The sequence below is a fragment of the Mobula hypostoma genome, chromosome 8 (genome assembly GCF_963921235.1).
Source record: "Mobula hypostoma chromosome 8, sMobHyp1.1, whole genome shotgun sequence".
Lineage (NCBI taxonomy): Eukaryota > Metazoa > Chordata > Chondrichthyes > Myliobatiformes > Myliobatidae > Mobula > Mobula hypostoma.
Window position 1 is genome coordinate 94,461,377 of NC_086104.1, and position 24,418 is coordinate 94,485,794.

At 40.4% G+C, this 24,418-nt stretch overlaps 1 protein-coding gene across 6 annotated transcripts in view; it reads left to right on the forward strand.

Moving 5' to 3' along the window:
• Positions 1-24,418, forward strand: part of map4k3a (mitogen-activated protein kinase kinase kinase kinase 3a) — a 272,080-nt gene that overhangs the window by 209,294 nt on the left and 38,368 nt on the right. For all 6 annotated transcript variants that reach the window (XM_063056371.1, XM_063056372.1, XM_063056373.1 and 3 more), the window contains 6 exons: positions 2,555-2,726; positions 4,851-4,972; positions 6,115-6,156; positions 14,855-14,939; positions 15,022-15,101; positions 15,439-15,499. In XM_063056371.1, coding sequence (XP_062912441.1) covers positions 2,555-2,726; positions 4,851-4,972; positions 6,115-6,156; positions 14,855-14,939; positions 15,022-15,101; positions 15,439-15,499 — 562 coding nt within the window. The remainder of the gene's footprint in view (positions 1-2,554; positions 2,727-4,850; positions 4,973-6,114; positions 6,157-14,854; positions 14,940-15,021; positions 15,102-15,438; positions 15,500-24,418) is intronic.

Consider the following 24,418-nt stretch of genomic DNA (forward strand, 5'->3'; position numbering starts at 1 on the left):
TCATGCCTTCTTTTAGCCTTCCTGAATTCTCTCAAGTTCAAGTTGAATGGTCATTCAATCATACGCATGTATACGGTTAATTGAGTCATTCCTCCAGGGCCAAAGTGCAAAACATAGTACATAGAGTCACACATAGCACATGTAGTTGCCGTAGCACATACAGTCATAAAAAAGTCTAGCACAAATCCCTGAGTGACATGGCTTGAAGATTGATGGTGCATGGAATGTTGTCCTGGAGCCACGTTCCTGCCAGGACAATTAGGCAGCTGTTCCTCATCTTGTGCTGTGTCAGCCGCAGATGAATGCAATCTACCTTGTCATTCCACAGTGCGAACACTGGAGAGCAGCACCAATGGGAGAGCCAGCGCCCAACTCAGATCGGATTCCACCGCGCTTGCTGTGCCCCTTTTCTCTCCCACACTTCCACTGGTGCCTCCTCCCTATGTTCTCTTGCCATTTCTTATACTCCTCAAGTATCTCGTTTGCTCCTTGATGCCTATACCTGCTATGCGCCTCCTTTATAACGAGGGCCTCAGTATCCCTCGAAAACCAAGGTTCCTTAAACCTGTCCTTGCCTTTTATTCTGACAGGGGACATATGAACTTTGTCCCCTGGAGGCCTCCCATTTACCAAGCTCACCTGAGCCAGAAAACAACCTGTCCCATAAAACACTTGCCAGATTCTTTCTGATATCATCAAAAGGAGGGAGGAGAAGATGGCGGCGCCACGCAGCGCGCACAGCCATTCTGAATGAATATCGATATGTGTAACTAGGGGTGCCATGCACAATCCGGATTTGATGGGGACAGCTGTGAGAAAGCGCAGAGGAACATCTGGATTAACTTCTGAAATGCCTGCTTTGCTGTCGCTGCTACTGTTCGATCAAGAATCTCCGGAGACGAAGGCCCCAAATCCTTGGCTTTGTGTATCACCTGTTGCCGGGGCCGGGGTCGAAACGCTCGCAGAGATGGTGCTTGGTGTCGAATAGGTGGTCGGAGGGTCGGAGTTTTTCAGATGGACTCGGAGTGGGACTGTGATTGGATGCTGCATCGGCAAGTTGGCGGCGCTGGAGGTTTACCGTCTGCGTGAGATAATGGGACTTTGGAGAGACTCTGAGATTTTTACTGTGCCATGATCTGTTCTTATCAAATTACTGTATTGCTTTGCACTGTTGTAACTATATGTTATAATTATGTGGTTTTTGTTTTTAAGTTGGTTTGTCATGTGTTTTCGTGTTATCATTCTGGAAAAACATTTTTATCATTTCTTAAAGCATGCATTACTAAATGACAATAAAAGTGGACTGCGTGTCCTCATAATCATAAAATTGGCCTTTCTCCAATTTGGAAACTTTTCTTGTCTCACTGTGGTTTTATTTTTTGAAATCTGAGTTTAAATAACCCAAAGTAATGTGTCAAATTTGATTATGTTTGGTGGAAAGCAGAGCTTGCAACAGTTATCTGTTACTAATGCAACTGTAATCATTGATTGGACTTAGATAAGTTTAATTTAGTTTTCATAAAATGTAATAATTTGAGTTATAATTATTTGAGTGTATTTACAGAGGAATTGAGAGCATCAGTAAGTCATATGATTTTAGGTAAGGGATGCTGGTTGTAAAAGTAACCAAAAACAGTTTTTCTAGCAGTAGGACAGAAAAAGAGAGCAAACATAGCAGGGTTCCAAAAGCAGAAAGTTGTATTTGTTGGCTAACTGGCTTTTGAATTGGGTGAAAAAGAAAGCTGAGATCAGATATGATGCTGAGTTAAAGCAGGGGTGGTTGAAGCAAGATCCTGAACCATGAAGATCGAGAAGTTGTCTGGATCATGCACAAAGGTCTAATTCAAGTTGGAATTGATGTTTTAATTCCAAAATAATTGAAAGCAGAAATAGTTTGTAAAAATCACAGAGGGGGAAGACAGGGAACACTTTAAAAACAAAACATCTAAATAACTTGCTGATTAATGTCCAATGATGTCATTTTATTTTATGCAAGTTTTCACTGATGTTGCACAGTATGTTACACTGTGGAGTGTTGAGATGTAAAAATATCTTAATTGTCAGAATTGCAACTTCTTTTGTTACCTTTATTTAATGGAAATTTAGTCACTAAATGAGCAATGCTGACCCCTAGTGGTATTTTTCAGCACACCAAAATAATTATTTCCACTTAGCGATAAACAAATGAATTATAAGTTCTTGTTTTTATTAAATTTGTCAAACATTCTTACATTGCTTTCTGCTTATCTCTGTCAGACAGTTATGAGAGATATAAATCCATAAGTAAATAATCTATTAGCGCCTTGAATGAATGAAAATCTTATCACATTTGAAACTGGACTCTATGTCAGCCTTATCCTATTTCTTATTGATAATGTTACATTAATAATTTTTAATGTTGGCTCAAATGTACAAACATACCAGTTGTATTTTCTGCATGCACTTCGATACGTCTGTGTATTGTTGTGTACCCGCACATTTTCTATCTGTTAGTTCTTGTTTTTAGTTGCAAAGATCTTCCTTTAATCAAATGGTTTTGTTTCATTCTATTCAGCCAAAGTCCATATACATACCACAGGAAAGCAGTTATACTGAAGAAGAGAATCAAGGAACAATCAAAAGATGTCCTCTCGACAGTCCTGCGCGACCGAGCACTCAAGTGCCCCCAAGACCTCCCCCTCCCCGGTTACCTCCCAACAGCAATTATACCAGGAACACTGCCCTAGGTAATGACAACAAGGATAACGAGAGCTCGAGTGATGCGGAGGAGTATACAGGAGCCTTTAAGCTATTCAAGAGGTGGCTGGAAGACTTACATGATAGGGCTGGTGAGAGTAAGGCATTTCCAATTACCACCTCTCTGCAAAGTAATGAGAATTAAGCCAGCTCTTCATCTTCATGTAACATAACTAGATACAGCTGAAATGTACACCTTTGAGCCTAGTTTCAGTCATCCTTTCCATCTTATCAAGTTCCTTTTCCTTTTGCATAAGTAAAGGATGCATAATTTGGTAATGTTGAAATAACTGTCAACATGCTTCTCCATTCAATATTAATTATGCAAAATCATATCTTCTATGAACTTTATATTGAGAACCATTTAAATATTCGGATATTTGTTAGAAAAACAGTGGCCCAAATTTTGTTGCATGTTCTCTCCTCCCTTGGGGCTACAGACTTTTGTAGGTATATGCTTGGCAGGTGCTCAGGGCTCCCCTTTATCTGATGACAGTGGTCTTTGATTCCGTTTGATCCAAGACTATAGTAGTACATCTAGGTCGGGATATTTTGACCTCTAATATTTATTAGTGTTCAGAATTGAGACTTGCAGGTTATGGCTGTATTCACATGAACTCAGATAATGTCTTCCATTCGAGCAGGGGTTCCCAACCATTTTTATGCCATGGACCAATACAGGGGGTCCATGGGCCCAGGTTGGGAACCTCTGTATTAGAGGAACATCAGGGAGGTGTAGCCAGATAAATCCAAATACAATTTGAGCTGAACTTCCTGGAGCTGTTGGAGGAGAGTAGAGCAGGCAGATTGATGGAGGGGATTTCATGACGCAACTTTGAAAGTGCATTCAGTGTTGAGGTGGAGTGCAAATTAATAGTTATTTGGAGGATTATACCCTTCTAGGAGCGCTGTAGACTCAGTGAGCCTACAGGAAAAATGGAAGGTTGGGGTAATGAAGGAATTTGAATATGATGGATTAGAGAACCAAAACTAAAGGCTGAATGGAGCCTGATGATATTAGACGATGACTTGTGCATAACCAGCCTTATGCTGGCAAAAAGTCCGTGCCTTTAGGAGTGGAGGACTGCATGATCAGAAAATCAAAATGAACTTAAATTCCAAGCCACAGAAAAAAATGATTTTGAAAATTGTCCTGACAATCTTTTAAGATTCTATGACATGTTCCATAAATATAAATCCATGCAGATGCATTTTTTAACATTTAAAACCAAAACATGTTTAAAGTGGTGGTTTCCACTTCCCCCTGTCCTTCAGATTTTATTAGAGTCTCTTGAAGTTTTGGATTTTCTTATCCTTTCAACTATGATTATCATATTTTGTTGAGCACAAGTTTATATCAGCTTGTTTTGGAGACATTACTGAAATGAAGATATTGACCGCACAAAAGATGCTGGCATCTGGAGGTTGTTACCAGGTCAGGCTGGATCTATGGAGAAAGTATGGGCTGCCCTTATCTCTCCATAGATGCTGCCTGGCCTGCTGAGTTCCTCATCACTTTGTGCATTTCTGAAGATACTGACATTGGGAACAGGCCACTGCCACTTCTGCTTCCAGTCATTGCACTTTGCTTTTTAATCAGTTTACATTATGCAGAAGCTTTTGGCAAATCTTACCTGAGTAATGCTTTGTAGTTTCTGCATGCTTGCTTTGTGTACCATGCAACAAGAATGTTTAGCTGTATGTTCTACTGAACTGATGCCCAGTAGCTGACTGCCTGCTCACTCTGGGCCATGAAACTTTGATGATGGAAAAATGTGCTATAACAATAGAAAGGCACAGATCTCGTTACCCCAGTTGCAGCATCCTTGGGTTTGGCATCTGCACATGAATGGCTGTTGAGACATAATCTCAACAAGTGTTTTTCCCCAAGGTTCTTTCAACAGCTGTATACCTTCCTTACGGTAAACTGCAAACCCGTCAGAGATTGTTTTTCAGCTGGATGATAAATATCTGTACAGTCCAAAAATGTGCCTTTGCTACTTTGGCCACAAGTCTATCATCGAAGATTTTTTGGATGTTTGTGTTTCAATCATCAGGACACTATTTCTGATATGATGTTGATGCTTATTGAAAGTATGTATTTCTCTGTTCAGCAAATGGGGTAAACTCCACGCAGGTGAATGGGGAGAAAGACAGCAGCCCTCAACAGCATTATGAAAACCGAAGTAGTTATCCACCAGGGCTTCCTCCGAGGAAGGATAAGAAGGATCTTCCTGTGAGTATTTTAGTACTTTGTAAAGTTTGTCGCATGCAGTAATGGGAGGGCTTGCCCTTTTCGGTGGTTGCAATAATACTATGACATTTGCAATACACCCTTACATTTCCTTATTAGAGAGAGAATGAAGTGCATAATCCAAAGGTCATCATTACATAGTGATCAGTGTTATGATATTTCCTTGAAAGCAACATATCAATTTTCCCTCCTCCACTCCTCTTTTCAACTTTTATTTCCACCTTTGGAATTTGCATTTGATTTCCCTCACGCTCAGGAAGAGTAGTGCACAACTTCCAATGTGGTAAAGAATCTGTGGTTTCCCACACCAAGTTATTGCAAAATGTTCCCATTGTGAAACGCGACGGAACGTCAACTTGCTCAGTAATGATTGGTTAAGGCTGAGATTCACACCCATGACCTTTGGCTCTCATGAACCTCAATTTGTGAAGATAATAGGAGCCTAGTTTAGAAGAACAATGAAAAAATACAAACAAGTACCTGTGACAAATAGTGCTTGGAATAAATAGTATTGAGAGGTTATGAGATCTGACTTTTACTACATGAAGCTTTTTAAAGGCTCAACTTGACTCATGACAAGTTGGCATTATCCTGGCTAAAAGTTTAATATTATGGATTATTGGGGAAGAATCCACGATGCTGGCTGGAAGGTAAGGTACAGGGTTTGACTCTGTATCGGACTGTTGCTTGTCTAATCTACAAGATGGAACAGCTCTCCCAATTTAGAAGTTGGTCATCGGATATGAACACCTTCGTCATGTCTGAATCAATGTTGAGTAGTTCTTTGGTTTTAGTTTTTTATTATTTCTCTCATCTTTTGTTGAGCTGTTCCAAAGACTCACAAATAAATCTCAGTTGTGACATTTGATCCGCATTTAGGGACTTCCCAAAATATGCATTATTTATCTAGTCTTTAATACCATTATACAGAGTTCTGAAGTGAATTGATTGAAGGTCAGATGCAGCTGCCTTCAAACATCAGTAATGTGTTGCCCGTCCATCTGCACAGGGCAATAAACAGCAATATATGAAGATTCTTGCCCTTTTGTAATATAGATTAGTGTGATCATACTGTCAGAAAGTAGCTCATTGTTCTGATTTGTACTTACTTTTTTTCTTTACAGAAACCTATTAGTAATGGTCTTCCTCCAACGCCAAAAGTGCATGTGAGTATCCACCGGTAGAAGCATGATAGAAAGAATAGGTTCTGGATGCTTGAAAGGCTTGTTAAATTGATCTAGATTTGATCTGTATCTCATTACAAGTTGAAACTGCTGAAAGAGCACCAGAGTTGAGTTTGTTTAATTTGACCAAGAAAACATTTCACATTTAACTTGCCAGAGATTTTCCTCTGCCCATTGCAAAATTATCAAATGCTTTAATTAGGATTCTTGAGGCTGAAAGGGGCATAATTTTATGCAGCAGGGGACTTAATGATGTTTGCCTTTGGTTGCACATTTTTATGGGATTATCCAGTCCTCAGGAACAGACAAAACAACTGTCTATTTCTTGTCACATTGAAGAACTGAAGTTAATGCAAACATCGTAAAGCAAATATAAATTACAGTGGGTGAATGTCAATCAGATGTAGAAAGAGTGAGAACAAAATATTGAGAGCAATACACACAAAATGCTGGAGGAACTCAGCAGGTCAGGCAGCATCTATGAAATAGAGTAAACAGTTGACTTTTCGGGCTGAGACCCTCATCAGCACTGGAAAAGAAAGGGAAGAAGCCAGAATAAGAAGGTGAGTGGTGGAGTGGAAAGGAGTACAAGCTAGAAAGTTATTGGAGAAGTCAGGTGAAGGGGAAGGTAGATTGGTGGGGGTGGAGGGAGTGAAGTGAGAAGCTGGGAGATGATTGGTGGAAGTGCTGAAGAAAAGGAATCTGGAAGGAGAGGAGAGTGGACCATGTGAGAAAGGGAAGGGGGGGGAACAAAATATCGGTGATCTTTTAAAAATTTAAACATTAAATTTTTATATTTCTAATCACTAACAATAACTAAAACCTGATAAAAGGAGATTCTGCATTTATTATCATTTTCAGCACTAACGAGAATTGCTGGATGTATTTAACACAGTAAGGTAGTTTGTAGCATTGACCTAATTCTTTTAGAGGTTTGCTTGTATGCAGTGTGGAAATCCTTTGACCATACATCCCATTCAATGTATTTCAATGGTGAAGCAAACACTTAAGCGAATGGAGTGGCACAACTGGGGAAATGGGCTCCCAACCTGGCGTCCATTGTTTAATGGTATTGGTCCATGGCATAAAGAAGGTTGGGACCCCCGATTTAATGTAACCATGTATTTGTCTCATTTGCCTAAATACTATGCGAGTTATTAACCTGGCTGTTATTTTGATAACGTTGGTAGAAATAGTTTCCCAAATATAGTTTTAAAATTATCCCAATTAATTTTCTATATCTGTTAAACATTAGAGAGATATAAATTACATTTTATGAATGTAAAGGAAACAGAGAAAGAAAGCTGTTTATTTCCTGTTGGTCTTTATGATGCTGGGGTGGTGCCAGTGATTTCTGAGTTGTTGCCAATCTGAGAAACAGTGATTAACGTAAATTAACCCACAGGATGTGTTCATTTACTGTAAAGGAGTAGTCCATTTTACTGTTAGAAACAAAACAATAAATAATGCCCATCTATCAAACTACTTTCTTCTCCTGCTGTCAGAAATCAGGCTACAGTTCAGATAAAGAATGGTTAGCAATCCAGAGAGCAAGAACTCAAATGCTTTCTCCCCCCCCCCCCCATCACCACCACCACCATGGGAACTGATGGAATTTAAATTCAGTCCCGATGTGGAATTCAGAATTCTGCTGCAATGTGCTCTCAGACAAAAAGCACTTGTTGGTTAACCGCATACCACCACTGCTTTAAAGTGCTTTTCCAGATATTGAAGAACTATTGAATTGAATTGGTTTATAATTGTCGCATGTACTGAAGGACAGTGAAAAACTTGTTTTGCAAGCCATCTATATGGAATCATTTCATCACAGCAGTGCACTGATGTAGTTCAAGAGAAGAAGGATGCAGAATAAAGTTTTACTGTTCCAGGGAAAGTGCAGCACAGGCAGACGATAAGGTGCAAGGCCATAACAAGGTAGATGGTGAGATCAAGAATTCATTTTATCATACTAGGGGACCATAAAATAGTCTAATAACAGCAGGATAGAAACAGAGTTTGAGCCTTTTGGTGCGTGCCTTTAGGCTTCTGTGTCTTTTGCCTGATGGCAGGGTGGAGGGTTGGGGGAGAGAAGAGGCAATATTTAGGGTGGATGTGGTCTTTATGTTGGCTGCCTTACCAAGGCATCAAAGTATAGACAGAGGCCATGGAAGGGAGGCTGGTTTCAGTGATGTGCTAAGCTGTGTCCTGAACTCTTTACTTTCTGAATCATTGTGTTGCTGGGCCCTTTCCACAGGACTGCATTTCACTATCACCTAATGTAATTTCAGATGAAATACTTAGCTGTAGCCTTTTTATTTTTGCCAGTGTGTTTCAGCGTCTATCATTTTAATAAATTCATGTTTTAAGTCACCATATGTGATCCACATTAAGTTTTTCTTCTTCTTCCCCACTCATTGTTTTTAATGTTTTTCCATAGCTAGTAACTTACATCCCAATCATAAATTTTTCCCTGGCTACAATGCTCATGGGGTAAAATCAGAAACAGAATCTCATACCAGAACAACACACACAGAATACTGGAGGAACTCAGCAAGTCAGGCAGCAACTGTAGAAATCAGTAAATATTTGCCCTTTTGGGCCAAGACCCTTCATTGGGACCAGAAAGGAAGAGAGAAGATGCCAGAGTAAGAAGATGGGGCGGGGGGAAGGACAAGCTAGAAAGTGATAGGTGAAGCCAGATGGGTGGGGAGGAGGGGAATAAAGTAAGAAGCTGGGAGGCGATATGGGTGGAAAAGGAAAGGGGCTGGAGAAAGGAGTCTGTTAGGAGAAGAGGGAGGGCCATGGGAGAAATGGAAGGAGGAGGAGTACCAGGAAGAAATGAAAGCCAGGTGAGGAGGAGGAAAGAGGCCAGAGTGAGGAATTGAAAAGGAGGAGGGGAAAATTATCACGTTGAAGATATCGACGTTCATGCCATCAGATTGGAGGCTACATAGATTGGATATGAGGTGTTGATCTTTCAACCTGAGAGCTTCCTCATTGTGGCTGAAGAGGAGGCAATGGACCGACATGTTGAAATGGGAATAGGGATAGGAATTAAAAAGGAAATTCTGTTTTTGAGGATTGAGCAGAGATGCTCATCAAAGAAGTTGGCCACATTGGGAGCACTGGATACAGTAGATGACCCCAACAGGTGAAGTATTGGCCCACTTGGAAGGACTGTTTGGAGCCCTGAATGAAGGAGAAGGAATGGTGAATAGACAATGAAAAGGCAGCCATAGTTGGGAGCCATGTGGGTGCCCATGGCTATATCTTGAGTTTGGAGAAAGTGAGAGGAGATGAAAGAAAAGTTGTTGAGGTGAGGCCCAGTTTTGCCAGATGGAGGTGGGTGGTGGTGGAAGGGAACTACTGGGTTTGCTGTCAAGAAAGAAGCGGGGAGCTTTAGGACTTTCTTCACGGGGGGTAGAAGAGTATAATGACTGTATATCCAAGGTGAAAGTGAGGCAATGAGGGCCAGAGAGTTGAAAGTTGTTGAGGAGATGGAGAGCGTGTGAAGTGTTGCGGATGTAGGAACTGAACCAAGGGGGATAAAATGGTGTCGTGGTATATGGACTCGAATTCAGTGGGACAGGAGCAGGCAGAAACAAGGACCTACCTGGAGAGTCACGTTTGTAGATCTTGGATAGTAGGCAGTGTGGGGTAAGGGAACTATGAGGTTTGTGAATGGGAGATTCCAGAGTTGATGAGGTTGGTGATGGTGTTGGGGACAAAGTCCTGATGGTCCTGAAAGGGGTCTGTTTTAAAAGGTAAGTAAATGATGCCGCCTGGCCTCAGCAAAATAGAGGCAATCAGCCACACTACAGCAACACCCCCTTTTCTCTGCAGGTTTGATGGTGAGGTTGGGATTCGTGCAGAGGGAGTAGAGGGCAGTGCATTTGGGGGAGAGGGGTAAGGTTAGAAGAGGAGAAAGGATGGAAGAAATCAGTAGTCAATAAGCTCCAAGAATTAGGCCCCAATGCCACCTTGTGCAATTGCATCCTTGATTTTCTCACTTGCAGACCCCAGTCTGTTCGAATTGGCAACAACATCTACTCCACATTCTACATTCTATATCAATGCAGGTGCACCACAAGTGTGTGTGCTTAGCCCCCTGCTCTACTCACTTTATACTTATGACTGTGAGGCTAAGCACTGCTCCAAAGCAATATTTAAGTTTGCTGATGACACCACTGTCATTGGTCAAATCAAAGGTGGTGACAAATCAGTAGGTAGCAGGAAGACTGAAAATCTGGCTGATTTGTGTCACAACAAAAACCTCTCGCTCAATGTCAGCAAGACCAAGGAGCTGATTATTGACTTTAGGAGGAGGAAACTGGAGGTTCGTGAGCCAGTCATTATCAGGGATCAGAGGTGGAGAGGGTCATCAACTTTAAAATCCTTGGTGTTATTATTTCAGATGGGCCCAGCGTGTAAGTACTGTTACGAAGAAAGCACAGCAGTGCTTCTACTTCCTTAAAGTTTGCAAAGATTTAGCATGATATCTAAAACTTTGACAAACTTCTATTGGTGTGTGGTGGAGAGTATATTGACTGGCTGCATCATAGCCTGTATGAAAACACCAATACCCTTGTACAGAAAACACTGCAAAAAGTAGTAGATAATGGCTCAGTCTATCACGAGTAAATCCCTCCCCACCATTGAGCACATTTACACAGAGTGTTGACGCAGGAAAGCAACATCCATCATCAAGGACCTCCACAATCCAAGCCATGCTCTCTTCTTGCTTCTGCCATCAGGAAGAAGGTACAGGAGCCTCAGGTCCCACACCACCATGTTAGGAACAGTTAGTGTGCCTCAACCATAAGGCTCTTGAATAAAGGAAATAACTTCACTCAATTTCAATTGCCCCATTGCTGAACTGTTCCCACAAACTATGGACTCACCTTCAAGCACTCAATCTCATGTTTTTGATAATTATTGCTTATTTATTTATTTTCCTTTTGTATTTGCACATTGTTTGAGTTTGGTCTTTCATTGATTTTGTTGTGTTTCTTGGATTTACTGTGAATGCCCACAGAAAATGAACCTCAGGGTTGTATATGGTGATATATATGTACTTTGATAATAAATTTACTTTGAAAGGTTGTCTAACTGGCATGTCCCACTATGGTGAAACCTGAGACCAAAGAACTCAAGTGGATTCATCCTGTGTCCCTGTCAATCAACATAATTTACTGTCATGACCAGCAGTGGCTCAGATAGATTCCTCTACAAGGAGCCAGCATGAACTTGATGTGGCCTGGAACACAATGTTCTGAAAATGCTTTTCCTGAGATTTAACACTTCCCCGACTTACCTGCTATTCATTGGAAGCCCACTTTAACAAATTTTCTTGCAGAGATTTAATCTAGACCTGAAGTGAGAAGGTAATAGTTGTAATTTTTTTCTGAATCAGATTAAAATGAGTTCCATCCATTCTTAGAGCCCAAGGGAGATATTAAGCAGTTATTTTGCTTTGAGGGTATTGGAATTCGCTTGCAACAAGGACTGTGAATTCATTTCAGTACTGAATTTAGTAATGCCATTTATGTACATAAGAAATATGTGTTTCTATAGCACAAATAAAATAATTGGAATGGAAACTAGAAGTCCTTGAAAATTTCCTTGGTAGATATTAGAAGAAGAGACATACTCAATGACTTAGAAGCAGCTTCTTCCCCTCTGTCATCAAATTTCTAAATGGTCCATGAGCACTATCTCATTGTCCCCTCTTATTGCATTATTTGTTTAATTTTTAAGAATTTTTGCTCCATAATGGGCAGCACTGAGGACATCCATCATTAAGGATACCCACCACACAGAACATGCCCTCTCCTCATTACTACCACCAAGGAGGAGGTACAGTAGTCTGAAGAGTCACCTTCAATGTTTTAGGAACAGCTTCTTCCCTTCCATTGTCAGATTTCTGAATGGACAATGAACCCATGAATACTTCCTCAGTGATTTTGCCTTTTCTTGCTCTAATTTAATTTACGGTATACAGGTGTGTGTGTATACACACACGCACACGTACATATACACATATACATACATATACACAGTACTGTGAAAAGGTTTTAGGCACATGTAAAAAAAAATTCTGTAAATTGAAGATGTTTTCAAAAATAATGAGAAGAGAAGTTTCTAAATATCAAAAAATTCAGCTGGTAGGTTGTTCCAAGCACCTTGGAAAACTTGCCACAGTTCTTCTGCAGACTTTGGCTTCCTCGCTTGCTGCTTCTGTGTCTCCAGGTAATCCCAAACAGCCTCAGTGATGTTGAGATCTGTGGGGGCCATACCATCTGTTGCAGAACTCCTTGTTTTTTCCACTAAAGATAGTTCTTTATGACCTTGTCCATGTGTTTAGAGTCATTGTCCTGCTGCAGAATGAAGTTGAAACCGATCAGACTCCTCCCTGATGGTATTGCATGATGGATGAGAATCTGCATGGCATTGAGGATTCCACTAATCTTGACTAGATCACCAACTCAATTTACAGAAATGCAGCACCAACCTGCAGGGAACCTCTGCCATGCTTCTTTGTTGGCTACAGACTCTCATCCATGTAGTGCTCTCCAGGTCTTCTACCAACAACTGGCCTCCTACTTCAGCCAGAAATTTCAAAATTTGACTTGTCAGTCCAAAGTACTGGCTACCATTGTTCAGCCCCCCCAGACTTTGTGTTTTTGTGCGTAGGTGAATCTCTAGGCTTTATTTCCACTTTGGATGAAAGGATTTTTATCAGCAATTCTTCCATGAAAAGCAGTTCTGACAAGAATTCCCCAGACTGTAGAGAGGTGTACATGGCTTCCAGTGGTTTCTGTTAGTTCAGAGCTTAGAGCAGTGTTGGACTATTTTTGATTTAGAACAGACGTGAGTTTGATGTCCCTCTCGATTGCTGCACTCAGTTTCTGTGGCTGATCACTGCATTTCTGGTTCTCAACCTTGCCAGTTTCTTTGTGTTTCTTCAGAAGAACTTGTATAGCACATCTTGAAACTCCTGTCTGCCACGAAATTTCTGCTTGGGAGAGACCTTGTTGAAGCAGGATGACCACCTGGTGTCTTGTTCCTATGCTCACTCTTGCCAAGGTGTAAGAATTGATGATTTGAAGGTTAAACTGTCACATCTTCCACACCCTCACCTTCAGTTTGGTTGTCTTTCACCCAGTTTGATTTATAAGACCATAAGATATAGGAGCAGAATTAGGCCATTTGGCCCATCAAGTCTGCTCTGTCATTTCATCATGCCTGATACAATTTTCCTCTCAGCCCCAATCTCCTGCCTTCTCCCCGTATCTCTTCATGCCCTGACCAATCAAGAATCTATCAACCTCTACCTTAAAATTACATAAAGACCTGGTCCCCACAGATCCCTGTGGCAAAGAATTCAACAGCGTCACTCTCTGGCTAAAGAAATTCCTGTTCATTTCTGTCCAAAAGGGACATTCCTCTTCTGAGATTGTGTCCTCTAGTTTTAGACTATCCCACCATAGGAAACATCCTCTCCACATCCATTCTATCAAAGGTCTTTCGCGATTCGATAGGTTTCAATGAGGTTGCCCCTCATTCTACACCCATTTCTGTTTCAGTTAATCTGTTTAGTTCATTCAACTCATTATGTCATTGATCATTAGCATCCTTTTTGTATCTTTGTTTAATCATGCACTGGGCTATATAACTACAAAGTAATCAAGTTTTTATTTGAAAAGTGGTGCATTACTTAATATGTTACTTTCCTTAATGAAATACAAAAAAATTTCTGTATGATTTAATTTTTTGGAAAATAAGTATTTGGAAATCTAGAATTTGCACTTTTCTATTGACACACTAATACTGAAGACAAAAAAAAACATCTAAAATAAAATTTATATTAAAAAATCTAGGGTGCCCAAGACTTTTCCACAGCACTGTACATATATATAAAATGCATTACACTGTGCTGCTACAAAACAACAAATTTTGTGTCACATGTCATAAGTGATAACTAATTGGATTCTGATTATATGAGATGATAATGGAGTGGCATATGGTGGCAGCCTCACTCCAAGACCACACTCATTTGAAGAGTACAGGCATTATCAAAATGCATGGCATTTATAAATAAAATAAATTGTAATTGAAATTCATTCTACAAGCCTGGAATATAGTTCATATTATTTTGTTCTGATTTTTTTAGGTAGTAATACCACATAAAGAAATAAGTTTGCAGAACAAGGTAAAAGTTGGAATTAGGTGCTAGAGGAATCGAAATACAGAATTGGTTTATTTAACAAATAACATGACATAATACATGGACGTAGCATGGTGGATGAGAATTAAATACTAATAGTGATGGAATTTTGCTGTGGCTGCAGTTTAAACATATTTTTCCTGTACCTTTTCCAGGGCTTACTAATTGCGAAATTAAAACATTGTGATTGCTGTTTCAGGAAGTTATGCATTACCTATCTTTTTGTTTACTTGTGAAATGCTTAGAATGATAATGGCAGGGGAAAAGAGCAAATACTGTGAAGTATTCCTTGGAGAAGTGAATTAATTACCAAGTTGTGTAGGAGCCAAACAATCACAATACAGTTATGAAAGAAAATGTCTGGTGTAGTATCCTAATGTATTTGCAAATAAAACATTACTGTAAATGGATTTTGTAAGACATTTTAAATAAAATGGGAATAATCTTTTTCAGATGGGTGCATGTTTCTCTAAGGTTTTTAATGGCTGCCCTCTGAAAATCCACTGTGCAACATCATGGATTAATCCAGATACAAGAGGTACTTACCATTTTCAGAAATAAAGAGTGCAATTCTTTCTTTTGTTTTCTACATCTATGCATTTATTTTTTTCCATTTGCAGATCAGTATCTAATATTTGGTGCTGAAGAAGGCATTTATACTTTAAACCTCAATGAATTGCATGAGACATCAATGGAACAGGTAAACAATTTGTCTTCAAATTAAATTACTTAAGCATTCAATTTGTTTACTACAATAAAGTTGAAAAAGGAATTGGTGTTTTTTTTTACTGTGTGAAGTGGTGGCGGAATGAAGTATCTTCTTCTTAAACCCATCACCTCTACTGGGGCATAACCTGCTGACGTGCAGATCCTTTCTCTCCCAGGGAGTTTCTGTAGCTCTAGGCTTTTATGGGATAGAGTTGCTAGCCGCCTCCTTGGGATTATGCACGGTGGAGTTATAAGGAAGCATATTTTACTCATTTTAATCTCTAAATTATGTAATCTGTTATTTCAAAGAGCTTGTATTTTCATTCTAGCTTGTACAGAGAAGGTGCACATGGTTGTACGTGATGAACAATTCATTATTATCGATATCTGGTAAGTTGAACTTTTTCAAATGGAATGTTTCAATCTTTTTAAACTGTTCTTAAGCACTTTTTCAAATAGTTTTTGCAAATGTTATTTTCAATTTCTGGAAGTTCCTTTTTTACTTCAAAATGTAAAAGGAAGACTTACTGAGTAGATGCTGCCTGAGCTACTACTTGACTGAAACATTTTCTGTCATTATGTCAGATTTTCAGCATTTCATATCTGCAGATGGCTTGTTTGTACCAGTTTGGTTAAGGTACTCTTGCTTTAAGGCTACTTGCAGAGGTTTACAGTGGTGCTAGAAAGTTTGTGAGCCCTGTAGAATTTTCTCTAGTTCTGCATAAATATGTGATCGGATCTTCATGCAGGTCCTAAATCTAGATAAAGAGAACCTAATTAAATAAATAACACAAAAAGTATTATACTTGTTCTTTTATTTATTGAGAAAAATTATCCAATATTACATGTATTTGTTGGAAAAAGTATATGAACCTCTGGGGTAATACCTTCTACAAAGCTATTTGGAGTCAGGTGTTCCAATCAATGAGGTGAGATTGGAGGTGTGGGTTGAAGAAATGCCTTGCTGTATTTAAAAAAAAAAGACACACCAAGTCAGGTTACTGACAGAGCCTGCTCTTCTCAAGCAGGACCTGTTTATGTGCACCATGCCTTGCTCAAAATGATTTTCAGTAGAAGAATTGTTGAGATTCATGAAGCTGGAAAAGGCTACAAAAGCATTTTCTAAGACCTGGGTGTCTATCAACCCACAGTAAGAGGAATTGTCTACAAATGGAGGAAACTCAGTACTGTTGCTACTCTCCCTAGGAGTGGGCATCCTGCAAAGATCACACCAAGAGCACAACATGCAATGCTGAAGGAGGTGAAAAGGAACCCAAGGGTAGCAGCAAAAGAACTGTAGAAATTTCTATTCATTTGTCCATTATAAGAAGAAAAATGAACAAAAGTGGTGTTCATGGAAGGACACCATGGTGGATACCACTGCTCTCCAAAAAAAAATGTTGCTGCATGTCTCAAGTTTGCAAAAGACCGCCTGGGTGTTCTATAACGCTTTTGGGACAGTGTCCTGTGGACAGGTGGCACAAAAGTTCAACTTTTTGGCAGAAATGCTTAGAGAAAAAAGGGCTCTGCGCACCAACACCAAAACCTCATCCCGACTGTGAATTATGGTGAAAGGAGCATCATGGTTTGGGCCTGCTTTGCTGCCTCAGGGCCTGGACAGCTTGTAATCATTGAGGGAACAATGAATTCAAAATTGTGTTAAGACATTTTACAATAGAATGTCAGAGTAGCTCTCTGTCACCTGAAGCTTAATAGAAGTTGGATAATGCAACAAAACCATGATCTGGAAGACAAGAGTAAATCAACAGCAGAATGGTTTAAAAAAGAAGAAAATTTGTGTTTTGGAACCGTATAGAAATGTTGTGGAAGGACCTGAAGCAAGCAGTTCAGGCAAGGAAGCCCATCAACCTCCCAGAGTTGAAGCAGTTTTATAAGGAAGAATGGCCTCAAATTAATCCAAGCTGATGTGCAGGATACCAGAAATGTTTGGTTGAAGTTATTGCTGTACAAGAGGGGCACACCAGTTACTGAAAGCAAAGGTTCAGATGCTTTTTCCAAGTACATGTAATATTAGATAATTTTTCTCAATAAGTTAATGAACAAGTATAATGTTTTGTTTTGTGTCTTTATTTAGTTTTAGGACTTGCCTGAAGATCTGATCACATTTCAGGTTTATATATTTATATATGCAGAAAGAGAGAAAATTCTACAGGGTTCACAAGCTTTCTACACCACTGTATGTTGCCAATAGAACTCTCTTGGTGACCTCCAATATGTTTGTCATGATAAAGAGTCGATGGGGCTCGTCTAGTTTGACCCTCCTTTGTTTCAGTTTCCAACAGAATACATTCCCTTAAATTATCTGCCCTTAGGTTATCTACTGGAGGACTGGAAAATTGCAAATATTACTCCACTCTTCAAATAGGGAGAGAGACAGAAGAAAGGAAATTACAGGCCAGTTAGTCTGACCTCAGTGGTTGGGAAGATGTTGGAGGCACATGATAAAATAGGACAAAATCAGCATGATTTCCTTAAGGGAAAACCTTGCCTGACAAATCTGTTGGAATTCTTTGAAGAAATAACAAGCAGGATAGACAAAGCAGAATCAGTGGATGTTGTGTACTTGGATTTTCAGAAGACCTTTGATAAGGTGTCACACATGAAGCTGCTTAATAAGTTAAGAGTCTATGGTATTATAGGGAAGATACTAGCATGGATAGAGTATTGGTTGTTTGGAAGGATGCAGAGTGGGAGTAAAGGGAGTCTTTTCTGGTTAGCTGCCAGTGACTAGTGGTGTTCCACAAGGTTCTGTGTTGGTACCGCTTTTTATATTATATGTCAATGATTTGGATGACAGAATTGATGGCTTTGTGGCCAAGTTTGTGGGCGATATGAAGGTGGGTGGAGGGGCAGGTAGTTGAGGCAGTGAGGCTACAGAAGGACTTAGACAGATTAGGAGAATGGGCAAAGAAGTGGCGGGTGAAATACAGTGTCAGGAAGTGCACAGTCATGCACTTTGGTAGAAGGAATAAAAGTGTAGACTATTTTGTAAATGGAGAGAGAATTCAAAAATGTGAGCTGCAAAGGGATTTGGGGGCCCTCATGCAGGATTACCTAAAAGTTCATTTGCAGCTTTGAGTTGATGGTGAGGAAGGCAAATGCAATGTTAGCATTCATTTTGAAAAGTCTAGAATATAAAAGCAAGGATGTAATGTTGAGGCTTTATAAGACACTAGTGGTGCCTCACATGGAGTGTTGTGAGCAATTTTGGGCCCTTATCTAAGAAAGGACATACTGACATTGGAGAGAGTTCAAAGGAAGTTCACAAGAATGATTCATGAAAGGCGAGTTTGAGGAGCATTTGATGGCTCTTGGCCTGTACTCGATGGAATTGAGAACAATGGGGGAAGGGGGAATCGCATTGAAACCTATCAAATGTTGAAAGGCCTCGACAGAGTGATTGTGAAGAGGCTGTTTCCTGTGGTGTAGGCGTCTCAGCCTCAGAATAGAGGGCCACCCATTTAGAATGATGAGGAATTTCTTTAACCAGAGAGTAGTGATTTAGTGGAATCCTTCGCTACAGACAGCTGTGGAGGCTGAGTCATTGGGTATATTTAAGCTAGAGGTTGATAGATTCCTGATTACTCAGGGCATGATGGGATACGAGCTGAAGGCAGGAGATTGGGGCTGAGAGGGAAATGTGTCAGCCATGATGAAATGTCAGAGCAGACTCGGTTATCTCATTGTGCACTCTTGCTGAATGAACCATGGAAGTACGCCTGTGCTTTCCTTTATTATTGAGACTGTCCCCACCATCAAGGACATCTTCAAAAGATGATGTTTCAAAAAGGCAGCATCCATCATTAAAGTCCCTCACTACCCAGGACATGCCCTCTTCTCATCAGGGAGGAAGTACAGGAGTCTGAAGGCACACACTCAACATTTTAGGAACAACTTCTTCCCCTCTACCATCGGATTTATGATCGGACAATGACCAAACCCATGAACACTATCTCACTATCTTTGCACTGCTTATGTAATTTTTAAAATGTACATATTTCTTATTTATTGTATATTTTATATATTGCACTGTACTGCTGCCACAAAACAACAAATTTGACAATGTATGTCAGTGATAATAAACCTGATTCTGATTTTGCCTTTTAAAGGTGGACAGTAAAGTCGTTGCTTTCCCGATGACACCCACACTCTGAGCACAGTATTACTCAGCAAGCTTCACCTGTCCTCTCTGTGGCAGTGCTAATTGTTAAAAACACTGTAGTCCTATACGTATGGATAATTTATTTTGGTGATGGGGAAAGGCCGCGATATACTAGGGACAAAGACATGAACTGTCACATTTTACCACTTAGACTTGCTCTCCTGGCTTTAACACTTCCCTTAGTACTAGAGGCATGTTCCTTGATGGAGAAAACCAGTCTACTTGTCTGTCTATTATCTATTCATATACAAAATAAAGAGCTTTTATTGTATTAACAGAATTCTTGTTCTGCCTCCCTTTGCCATGCCTTATTAACATATTCTTCTACTACCTTGTCAATCTAATTAACCCAAAGTGCCTCGCCACCATGTAGGGACAGGTACAGTACTTGTTTCTTTGTTGTGTGGGAGCAGCTGCAGTTAATGGCACACACTAGGGGGCGCATAATTCCAACAAGTTAGAATCAGAAGTCTACTTGAAATTAAACCTAATCAACTGCAGCCAATATGAATCTAACATCAATTGACATTTTTTCCTCCTGATGGACCTGCTGTGACACGCAGAGAGAAAGGTGATACTTGTACATCTTTACAATCTTTATACATCTTGAAATCGAGAATGCTAGAAATACTCATTAAGCCAGGCAGCACCCATGAAGAGATTCTCCCAGGATGCTGCCTGATTCAGCACTGTCCATCCTGACCCAGTATTTCATCAGAATGTACACCTAGTTTGAAGCAGGTAGACAGGTTCAAGTTCTTGCATGCTTTGTAATATTCATTGGGAGAGGAAATCAGCATTTCAAAGATCCAAAGATTCAAACTATATTTTTTTTTCTCAAACCTTGATTAGTTTGCTTACAGGCAGTCACAAATGACCCAATTTTTTTTAAAAACCCTAATGCGTAGAGGAAGAGGGAAAAAACATAAAACAAATCATGCCAACAGTAGGAGCGAGCACAACAACAGCATTCTGAATCAGATTGAGTCCTTAGATCCTAATTCCTACAGCTGCCCAGAGTAGGTCCAAAGCCTCGGAATTCAAGTCATCTTATTAGTGGGACAAATGGTCGCAAAGTTTGTAAACATGAAGCAGAGCAGCTGGGGAGCAGTCTCACAGCCTTGGCATAGCAGAGAGAGGAGTTTCCAGACTATCTGGGCCAGCGCTTAAATCGTCTGAACAGTGGATTGTACCTCGCATTAGGACCCAGGCTCCACTACGGCGAATCGCATCGGGCCTAGATTTTGCTGCTGAAGAAGGTGTTCTCGACCTCTCCAAATTGGCTCGGCATCCAGAGCGATCAAACCTCGCCTGACTCTAGGCACCCTGCCTTTCCAGTCTATCTGGGCTGGCATTTAAATTGTCCAAATAGCGGATCGTGCCTCGCATTAGAACTCAGGGCCCCGCTGCGGTTAATCACTCTGGGCCTAGAACACGTCACCCAGTGATTGGCTTTGGGCCTAGATTTCGCTACCAAAGAAACCATTCTCGACCTCTCAAAACCGGCTCGGCACTTAGAGTGATACACCCTGGCACCCAGGTTAGTTGGACGGGCCTTGGAACTCCTCTGCCTCGATGTCTATGTACCAAGGGCCATATTGACTCAAATCCTGTCAACATTTGCCACAGTAACTGCTGCAACAGTCCCATAAACTTAGTTGTCTTGCAGTAACTGCTGGCACTCACTTTGGTGAATGGGTCCCTGCTACCAGCCTTCTTTTCCTTTTCCAATCTTTTTATTAATGTCAAAATGTTAAACATAACATAGTATTAATACAAAGCTATTGGGATTATATTGTTAATAATTAGCATATATAAATATAAACTCAATTAACACACAGATATTAAATCTCCCAAAATCTTACAGAATATGAATACAATATTAAAAAAAAAGCAGAAGTAGCATGAAAAAAGAAAAAAAAAACAAAATACCCCAAAAAGAAAACTAATCTAAACAATACTGATCAACTAAACTAAAGAAAAGAAAAAGACATGGGCTGTTGTGTTACTTCAAATAGGACCATTAGTGTCATTAATTCCGCTCCTCTCTCCATATATTTGAAAGTAATAGAATAGGTTTGGAAAAGGTCAAATTACATCGTATGGAAGTGTTGAATAAATGGCCTCCAAGTCTTTTCAAATTTAATAGAAGGATCATAAATGACACTTACAATTTTTTCTAAATTTAAACACGACATAGTTTGAGAGAACCAATGAAATGCAGTGGGAGGGTTAATCTTAAAGATGGAGCCTTTCTGGCTGATTGATCCCATTTCCTCATTCTTTTGTTTATGATGGAGCTAACTTGGAATAGCTTGAACACGCTTGGAGGTCACAGGTTACCATTGTTTTTTGGTGGATAAATTAGAATTTGCAAAAAGCCTAAAGTAACAAATAATGCATCAAAGACGTACTAATGCCTTGTTTGGAATGCATTCATAGACTTGGGACCAAGGTGAGTCATGCACATCGGGTTTGGTGCTTTGCTGAGAGCGTAGCAGTGATGAGTACCTGGTATGACCTCTGCCCCCAACCCCCCGACCTTCATTTCTGTCTCTGGGGAGTTTGCATGTTCTGCCTCTGACTGTGTGGGTTTCATCCGGGTGCTTCAACTTCCTTCTACCAGCAGTAGTTTAGTTGGCTGTTGTCAATTGCCCGTAGCGTGTTGGTCCATGATAGAATCTGGAGGGTTGATTGGATAATAAGGAGAATGAGAGGAATGTAAATTGGCTGTAAGGTCTCAGTGTTGGTCTGTTTCTGTGCTCTATCCTTTTATGACTTTATGATATTGACTGAGGTGACTTTGTGAAGTTAGGGGTAGTTGTGTAAATTTTTGAAATGTTTATTTACATTGTTTTACTCTTGTACTCTTTTCTGATGCTTTTGTATCCCATGAGGTTCCAGTCCATCTGAGATGGTACACAAACCAATTGTGTTTTTACTATATCTATATGTCAAAATAAGAGCATATTGACATGAAAAGGCATTAGGAGTTAAGGGAAGCTGGGCATAAAGTCAAAGATGATTAATAGGCATTTGATTAAACAAATGACAGAGGAGATTTTATGTTAAATCGTCCTAAGGTACTGGTGGCCTACCTGATAGGGGGTAAGTTTATTCTGTGGTCCACAAAGTCACCACATTCTGTGTGGTCAGAGCAAGGAAGGCATCTAATTCTGAGAACTTAGCACTCTTTTGCCACTAATTTCAAATACGTCATTTCAGTTTTAAATTGAATATATGTGTTTTTAAAGCACTCTCAAGCTTTGTGCATGAGAACTTGTTGGAGCCAGAAGCCATGTTTAATTGCGTAGTGTTAGCAAGTAGTTGCTTGTCGGTGGTGGTAGAACATACAGCTCAAGTTCAATTTCAAGTTTAAGTTTAATTGTCATTCAACCATACACGTAAATACAGCCAAAAAGTGTTCCCCCGGGGCCAAGGCACAAGACACAATTGCATACGAGTACAAGGCATATTTAGCACATATAAGATAGCAGTAAACATACAGTCAGACAAAAATATATAGCCCAAGTCCCTGAGTGTCATGGCCTGTAGAAGGTTGTTGTTCTGGAGCCACTCTTGTGCAAGAACAAGTACGCAGCAAGTTCTTCATGCAGGAGTGTAGCTGCAGATGAATGCAATCCAGCTTGTCTTCCACCAAGCGAACGCTGGAGGCAGCACCAATGGAAGGGACACGCCGCGCCACATCACCACTGGCGTTTCCTCCCCTGGGTGGCTGCAACAGAGGGCTCAGCAGCATGAGGGCCAAGTCTGTGCAACAACTGAGGCTACATAGCTCCCCCGCCATCGGTCTCACCAGTGAACCAGGCTTGCAATATTCTACATTACCAATGCCCAACAGGGTCTTGTGATTGCAAGAAAAACGTCCAAGAAAATCACTTGCACCATTTGTTGGACTGCACACCGCCTCTGATGCCGTCCTCCTTGGGTGGCTGTACCACCGGCAACACGGTACGGAACAGTACGGTAGTAGAACACAGAACAGTATAACACAGGAACAGGCCTTTCGGCCCACAGTGTTGTGCTGAACCAATTGAATTAGTAATCAAATGACCAACTAAACTAATCCCTTCTGCCTACACAGTGTCCATATTCTTCCATTTCCCTCACATTCATATGCCTATCTAAATGTCTCTTAGATAGAAACTAAGATTTGATCTTAATAGTAATATCCAAATTATCAACTGAGATTTTTATCTCACCACCCACACACCCTCCATGGCAGCCAGGGAATTTAAATCCTGTTAATTGGAATTTTAATTATTTAGTATTTGTGACTTGGAAACTACTAGATTAAAAAAAAATCTACTTTGCTCCCAGTGCAGCAGCCTGTACATCAGTGAGACACAACATAGATTTGTTGAGCACCTTCACTCCATCATTACAGGCAGGATTTCCCAGTGACCAACCATTTTAATTCTATTCCCCATTCCCATTCTGACATGTCAGTCCATGGCCTCTTCTACTGCCATGATGAGGCTGTTCTCAGGTTGGAGGAGCAACACCTCATATTCTGCCCGAGTAGCCTCCAACCTGACAGCATGAACATGATTTCTCTAACTTCTGGTAATTTCTCCTCCCTTCCCCTCACATTTTTTTCCATTCCTTATTCTAGCTCCCCTCTTCTCCCCTTCTCTTCACCTCCCTCTGGTGCCCCTCCTCCTTCCCTTTCTCCCTTGGTCCACTCTCCTCTGCTGTCTGATTTCTTTTGCTCTTTACCTTTCCACCCATCATCTTTCACCTTCTCATTTCATCTCCCATCTCCCACCCACCTACCCACCTTTCCCCTCACCTGACTTCAGTTATCACCTTCTAGCTTGTACTCCTTTTCTTCCACCCACCCAATGTTGGCTTCTTTCCCCTTCCCTTTCCAGTCCTGATGAAGGGTCTTGGCCCAAAATGTCATCTGTTTATTCCTCTCCACAAAAGATGCCTAACTTGCTAAGTTTCTCCAGCAGTTTGTGCACATTGCTCTGGATTTCTAGCATCTGCAGAATCTCTTGTGTGTTTATGGTTTGCTAATCTGCTTCAGGGATGATAATGTGCCATATATAGAGAGTCTGGCTATATGTGACTCCAGTCTTGCAATGCTGTGACCCTTAACT